The sequence below is a fragment of the Amaranthus tricolor genome, chromosome 3 (genome assembly GCF_026212465.1).
Source record: "Amaranthus tricolor cultivar Red isolate AtriRed21 chromosome 3, ASM2621246v1, whole genome shotgun sequence".
Classification (NCBI taxonomy): domain Eukaryota; kingdom Viridiplantae; phylum Streptophyta; class Magnoliopsida; order Caryophyllales; family Amaranthaceae; genus Amaranthus; species Amaranthus tricolor.
This window is the reverse complement of record NC_080049.1, coordinates 230116-237500: the sequence shown is the minus strand read 5'-3', so window position 1 is coordinate 237500 and position 7385 is coordinate 230116. Positions and strand designations below refer to the sequence as shown.

At 34.8% G+C, this 7385-nt stretch overlaps 1 protein-coding gene across 2 annotated transcripts; it reads right to left on the bottom strand.

Moving 5' to 3' along the window:
• Positions 1–1612: 1612 nt before the first annotated feature.
• On the bottom strand, positions 1613–7092 carry LOC130807957 (WEB family protein At5g55860-like). 2 transcript variants are annotated; one of them, XM_057673369.1, is made up of 4 exons: positions 6416–7092; positions 6023–6073; positions 5049–5263; positions 1613–3735 (listed from the first exon to the last, which is right to left on the bottom strand). In XM_057673369.1, exons 3-4 carry the CDS (start codon positions 5223–5225, stop codon positions 1912–1914), a joined length of 2001 nt encoding a protein of 666 aa, XP_057529352.1. In that variant the 5' UTR covers positions 5226–5263; positions 6023–6073; positions 6416–7092; the 3' UTR covers positions 1613–1911. The 2 variants fall into 2 exon arrangements, with proteins under 2 accessions (XP_057529352.1, XP_057529351.1); XM_057673368.1 differs by lacking the exon at positions 6023–6073.
• Positions 7093–7385: the final 293 nt, after the last annotated feature.

Here is a 7385-nt window from a genome sequence, read left to right as displayed (position 1 = left end):
AATGTGAATGCATTTCAAGATATAATTCAAACTATATTCACTAGCAATAATATCAAACGTGGAAGTAGTACTTCAATTTAAAATTGATTATGTTAATTAAATACTTTATATTTTTTTTGAAACTAAATATGAACGTAATTCAAGATATAAATCAAACTCTATTCACTATTATATAAAATAAATTAATAATGATTTGATTACATTATCAAAAAATAAGATTTTATAGAAATTCTAAAATGGAGTGTTCTTGTTATCTTAGAGAGTAGTTAGAGAATTACCTGGAATAGTTATACATTTGTGAGCAGTTATTAAATACTATATATGTAAATGTATTAGTTAGCAATTGTCGGCTAAGATTTTATAGAAATTTTTAAAAATTTGTCTTAGATATTATTAGTTAGACACTTGTGATTAGGGATGGTCATGGGTCCAGGACCCTGTTGGACCCGCCCCTTTTTTAAGGGTCTGAGTCTTAATTTTTTAGACCCATCGGATCCGAGTCCGGGTCTGGATCCAAAAAAATTTGACGGGTCCGGGTCCGGGTCCTAAGGTGAAGACCCGGACCCGGACCCTAAACTTTTAAATTTTATTTTTATTTTTATATTTTTATTTTTATTTTTGTTAAAATTTTGATGATATTTGCACATTTGTTGTATATGTATAATACTTTGATTGCTCGCCGAGATTAAAGTTTAATTACAGTGTTTATTGTTTAATTCTAATGGTTTTGGAAATTATGGAGGCGACAATATTCTAATTTTGGTTTGTTTTTAGGTACTGAAATAATTTGATTGCGCATTGAGTTAAAGTTTCAATTAGATGTTTATTGTTTGATTCTAATGGTTTTGGAAGTTTACGGAGTGTGATACTAATTATGGACTTGTTTTCGGGTACTGAAATGAATTGTTAAATTGGTGTATCGATTGATAACTTTCTGTGACAAGTGTTTGTAATACGATAATAAGTTGCTTACAAAAATATAAAAAGACTCGAAAAAGGTTCAATTTTGACAAATCAAAGAAGCTTTGTATAAGACCCATTAAGGACCCTAGACCCTGTCAGATCCGTAGGGTCCGGGTCTGGGTCTGAAAATTCTGGACCCTTAGGGTCCGGATCCGGGTCTGGATTCAAAATAATAAAAGGGTCCGAATACGGATCTGGCCAGACCCGCTCCAGACCCGCCCCATGACCATCCCTGCTTGTGATCCCAATGTCAAGAGAGACTGCACAATAAATAGTATATGACCTAAGTTTATTTTAGACTAAATAGCAAGTTATTTGACACAATCAATAAATCGATTTTAATGAGATAATTTCAATTAAAGAGCTTATATTTTCATATAATTTGTATTAGTCAGAGCTATTTGACACATATTGCCTCGTACAATAATTTGTGTTAATATTGCTGAAATTTAGATCGAAAATTGGATGTAAAAAGATAGCCCAAATCCAAATTTAACCCATTGGCGAGCACGAGGCATGGGACACAAGCTCTCATAACACAACTAGACCAGAACCAAATTTGACAGGTTTCTCCGGGTCATTACAACTTACAACCAGATCAATAAAAGCCTAATTAATCTATCAAAAGAAGAGGATTAATAGGACCGCGTTGAAGGAGAAGAGAAGCAAGTGACCTTATGTCACCATATTTTCCCAGCACGCATAGACAATAAACAGTGAATATCAAATTACAATCAACTACACTAATCCAAGCCAATTATTAAGTTAAGTACCTTGGTTCTATACAGGAAGGACTAGCTGGATCTATTGTAAAGTCACATCCATTTCATGTCCTCTTCACATAGCACATGTAATAACAACACACAAACTCCATCTTCCTACCAAAATATACAAGTATCCAAAATGCAATATATGTTTCCTTTGCTTAATCATGAAACATCATTAAGTTCAGTTCTCACCAGGAAGATAAGAAGGTGATCCATCTTCTGCTTGACTTTTCTTCTTGTGAAATATGCCACTAAGATTAGGCAATAGCACTTTCTTTGAAACTGAAGTTTTCGGCTTATCCAACTTACTTCCGTTGGCCTTATCAGATTCATATTGTACTTGAAACTTGTAATCAACTGGTCCTGACTTAGTTGACACCAAATGTGTGTGTGTCTGCATAGGTGAGTGAACCTGAGCTTGTACCGCTTGTGTCTCTGCCAAAATGCGGGAGGCAGCCTCAGCTGCTTTCTTTTGCTCTCGTTCCCTCCATCTTCGAAGCTCACTCTCGACAGCCTTTTTGGCAGCATCAGCCATTTGTGCCTTTTTCAAGGCATCTTCTGTGGCAGCCTTAATATCATCTATCTCCTTCCTAGCAGCCTCCAACCTCTTAAGTGCCTCATTTTCACTTGCCTTCACCGCTTCCACTTGTGCCATCGCAGCTTCTACCTTCATATCCGCAAGTTTCTCGGATTCTTCTGCTTTCCTACTTAAAGACCGGAACTCATCCCGTGAGATTGTGATTTTTGCACCCGAATCTGAGGTAGAGGACCGTGCAGCATCTGTTTGTTCAGACAAGGCCTGAATCTGATCTAGTGCCCTTGCCTCAGCAGCTTTTGCTTCCTCAGCTTCTTGAAGTGCTAAATTTAACTTCTGCTCAGCTTCTTCTAGTAATATTCGAGTGGCAGCAGCTTCCTTTCTAAGCTCTTCAGCCTTGATTTTCATTTCTTCGGCTTCACGTCTAGAATTTTCTGCTTCAGCTGTTAGTTGATTCAATGTTGCAATCATTTCATCTGACGCTCCACTAGCTTTAGCTTCTTCTTCCATGAAAGCCTCAAGCTCAGACTTACATTTCCGGAGCTTAACATGCATATTTCCAGCTATAGATTCGGTTTCCGCGTCTTTCTCTTTCAATTCTGCATGTTCCTTCCTCAAATTCTCTAGTTCGTTCTTCAAAGAATCCACCAAGCACTGGAGATAGCTTCCCTCTTCCAACACTTTTTGAAGTGATTTCTTTGCACTGTCCAACTCCAAAGTGACAGTTCTCACAGAGTCAACATCTGATGCCTTAACATTCTCCACTTCCTTTCTCAAAGCCTCAATTTCACTAATTACTTCTGCCAGTTTAGCCTCAATGTCTTTGGCAACATCAGGATCAAACACTTTCTTCATATTTTCCAGCTTCTTTGCAGACTCCTCCAATTTAGTTTTGTAAGATTGTCTATCAACATCCTTTTCGGAATATATATTTGCCTGGTCCTGTTGTGCAACAACTGAAGCCTGTCTCACTTGCTCAATTGTTTCCTTCAGAGAAGAAATTTCCGTTTCAAGTTTGGAAGCCCGTTCTTTGTTCGCTTTGGCAGCATAATCGGCTTCTACTGCTTGCTTGGTGGCAGTAACTTTTGCTTCCAAAGATGAATCGTAAGCCTGACGAACTTTTGCCAGCTCTTGCTTGGCAGCATCAAGTTCTGAGATTACAGTTGTGTACTGTTCTTTTGCATCTCCAAATTCTTTTTCATCAAAACCATTGTTCACAGCATGTTTGCCGCTATTTGCATCTTCGAGCTGCTTTGCATGTTGTTTTGCAGCTTCTGTCACTTTAATAGAAGCTTCTTTGGATTCATTTAAGATTTTGAGCTTGTTAGTTAGATTTTCTACAGTACTCTTTGCTTTCTCAAGTTCTATAAGTGCTTCAGCTTTGGTATTTTCAGCATTTCTAAGTTGCTCTTTTAACTTGTTCAGCTCCTTTTGTGCCAGGTGAAGTTCAGTCTCCTTAGCCAGAACTCTCTGCAATAGCACAAGATTAGCACCTTAAATAAACATTGAACAATGAACATTATAGTTCATAGACAAACTACAGTCAGAAACAAACTGAATCATAAAGCAATATCAACAGAAATAGTGCAGCAAAACAATATACTTGAGAGCATTAAGGAAATTTGAGAGCAATTAGCAAATTTGACCCGTCAATGTGATGATATGCCTGGTAATAGACCCATACCACTACTACTCTATTTCTGCAAGAGGGCCTACTTGAACACATGAAATTTAATTTTCAGCCATATGAATCCTATATCTAGGAAGATGCTCAGCAAATTTGGTCAAAACAAATTAATCTTTCCTGTGATTGATACCCACAAATTTTAAGCTAGCAAACCAAATTTAAAATATTGATACCAATCACCAGGTGGTGGAATGTGCAAGTTCTTTTCAAGTTGATCAGTTGAAATTTTTATTTGAAACCGAAAGAACTTGCCAATATTTCTAAAAACTATGATACAGCTGCTAAAATGATAGAAATAAACAAAAAGATAATGAATTGAAGTTAAAGCTTTAAAGTTCCCAAACAAAATATTTATCATATAGAAAAGGAGAAATCTTATGGCCATATCATTGTGAAGGCATTCAAAATCGTATTGCATCAAAAATCTAAGTACAACAACAATAATGCCAAAACCTTAATCTCGATAAATGTGATCATTGGTAAATGGTAAGAAAGATTATATTTTATTTAGTCATTAGTAATAATCTAATATAATTTACCGCTAAGAAAATCAGTTCTAATGATTATCTACATATAGTTATTCTACCTATAGCCATATGCAAGTGCAAATCCCGATTCAACAAATTCTTCACTTCTATTATCTTTAATATTTTTCACCAATATCTTCCTCTTCTAAGATCCTCAAAGCTCTAAATTTCTTTTTTTAGCGGGTAGATTTTTGCATTTGCAGTGCAAAAGATTGACAAAGTGCAATATATAATCAATAGTCACTATTGAGTTGGGATCAAGATCATTGAATATAAAAGAAGGTCGTTATGCAACGACGCTTTATGATGAATAGAAGTAGCAAATAAAGCCCAAGAGCCCCCCACCCCCCTCTTCACCCAACAGGCCAACACCCCAAAAAAAGGGAGACTTAGGAAAAGGAGGCTGGGCATTTTCCCATTCTTAATTTAGAAAAGAGATACAGAGAATAGAATGCTTAAAAAACACCAAGTGAAGAAGGATACAAAGAATAGTACAAGCACTCAGCTACCCTATTGCACAAGAAAGATCATTTATTGCAGGTAGTAAACTAGTAGGTGACCAAACAAACCTCGGCAGAATGTGGTTTGGTCTTCCTAATAGCATGTTTTTCTCCAGAAGAAAAGGCAACCTCACCGAACAAGTTGACAGCATCCTTCACAGACTGAAATGGAGCCCTGGTGTCTATCTCTCCTACTCCAATCTTAGGAGAACTTGTACTATTCGGCCGTTCTGCAGAGTGCACCATATTTCAATGTCAACTTTGTCTTTAAGAGTTAAAGGCTTCTGCAAAAAAGAATCAACAACCAATTCATAAGAGGACAGTGAAAAGCTCATCAAAGTCAGTCTCAAGTCTGATACTAACAACTGGGAGGTCAAGAATCAGACAAGAGAAGATTAGAGTTGACAAAGCAAAGCACCTATGAATGTTAACCTCCCACATAACATCCCGAAAAATTGAAGTTGATAAGACATATAGAAAGCCCATTGCATTAATGCTTTACTCCAAAAATAGAAAGTAGCATTGCAATATGATCCACCCAAAATGAGCTGGTGAATCTCAAATATCAATTCTCAGTACCTTGTTTTGCCTCAATTATTTCACTTATTTGCTGTGATAACTAACAGACTATACCCGAAAGATTGAAATCAGACATAGCAAGAACCTATTATACCCAGAAAGCTTTGAAACATGTCGCTTCTAAGCACCTACTTAATTCAATTATTTCCAATTGTGGAAAGAGTTTTTTACTCTAATCAGCACAGAACATGAGTCCATTATCATCATACTTATTTCTCTTTCATCAATTATTTTTAATTCATATAACCTTAATAAATGAAGAAAATACTTGTCACTGACAGCAATAACCGGCTGATAAAGACCACAAAAGTTCCTCAATGACCCGTTCAAGAAATTCAAAGACATGTTAATGTTAAAGAAAATTCCGCAGAAGTTAGGGGACTTGAAAATCTTTGAAGATATAACAGTTCTACACAAAAACTAATCATAACATACATGTATAATCGTCATTTATACATACATACCTATATGAGCATCATACACCTGGAAGGCTGGAAAAGTCTAGATGAACCACACTGCAATCATTACAGAATACTATTTTTTTTCTTTTTATTATTAATTCCAAAAAGAAAACATGTAATTATGCATCAATTATCAAGCATTATGACTGCTATTTTCAATCAAGGTTAAAACTTTCATCATATAACATTAAAGTTACTATTAAGAGCAAACAAACGTTGATACCACAATTAATTAAAATTAACCCAAAAATTACTGATGTGTGTATTATACAACTTCTCCCACCAAGGAGGTAAGTATGAAGAAAAAACAAATCGGAAAGTAATAAAAATAATAAAAACAAAAATAAAGGGCAAAACGAGAGCATGAATCGATCACTGTTAAGGTAGCTGACAAACCTTATACGTCGTAAAACCCTAAAGATCGGCGAAACCCTAAAACGTCAAAAAAAAAGTGATCAAACGGCAGAGAAAGAGTACATGGATCAAAATGTTACGATCATCATCTTGAAACCCCAAATCGAAAAATGTTCAAAAAGAACAAAGCCAGTAAAACAAAGAAAAGAGAAGGGAAGAAAAGTATGGAAGATTCAAAGAAATAGAGAGGAAATGGGAGTAATAGTTATTGGTTATAGGAAAAAGATTATGGAATTAAATTACTGCAAATTCATCAATGATTTTGAGAAGAAATTTTGAAAGATGAAAAATTGTGATAGTGATAGGGGGAGTCGGAGAGATTTGAAATAGAAAAAGGTTGAATCTAAAGCAGACAAATTTGTATACACAATTTACAGTGCTGGGGAACCAAAGAAATGGAGAGACCCAAGTAACAACAAACACAAAACTCCACATTACTCACAAAGACTTGTCTAATTTGAATATCAACCCAATTGCCTTTACTTTTTTAGCTTTTTTTTTTCAATAGCATTCTTGGCTAACTTAAGCCATCCGTTTTTTTTATAAAATAGAATGTTTTAAATAGTGGATATAGAAGTATTATTTTATTAAATAATAAGTTTAATAGAAGAAAAGTGTAGACGATAAACATTAAATGAAAGTTAATGGAAAAATTATAGAGACGACAACTAATAAAAAAATATTTTTATAAAGTTATTAGGGAATGTGGGGATCATAAGGAATATGAAATGTTAAAATGAAGTTAGTGGAAGATATGTGAGAACTATAAACATTATTAAAATATTAAAATGAGGATGAATAATGTTATTTTTATTCAATATGGAACAACAAATAAAACACTCAAAAATAACAAATGAAAACTTCTTTAAGAAACGAATGGAGTATAATAATATAACAATTTGTTAGATTTTTCTATAATAATACTTTATCCGTTCCAAAATTACTTTCAACA

Excerpts from the sequence above, each read along its gene's own strand:
- LOC130807957 (XM_057673369.1), bottom strand. The coding sequence starts at position 5,225 with ATGGTGCACTCTGCAGAACGGCCGAATAGTACAAGTTCTCCTAAGATT. Across the intron at positions 3,736-5,048 it reads CCAAACCACATTCTGCCGAG|AGAGTTCTGGCTAAGGAGAC; the intron begins GTTTGTTTGGTC and ends GTGCTATTGCAG.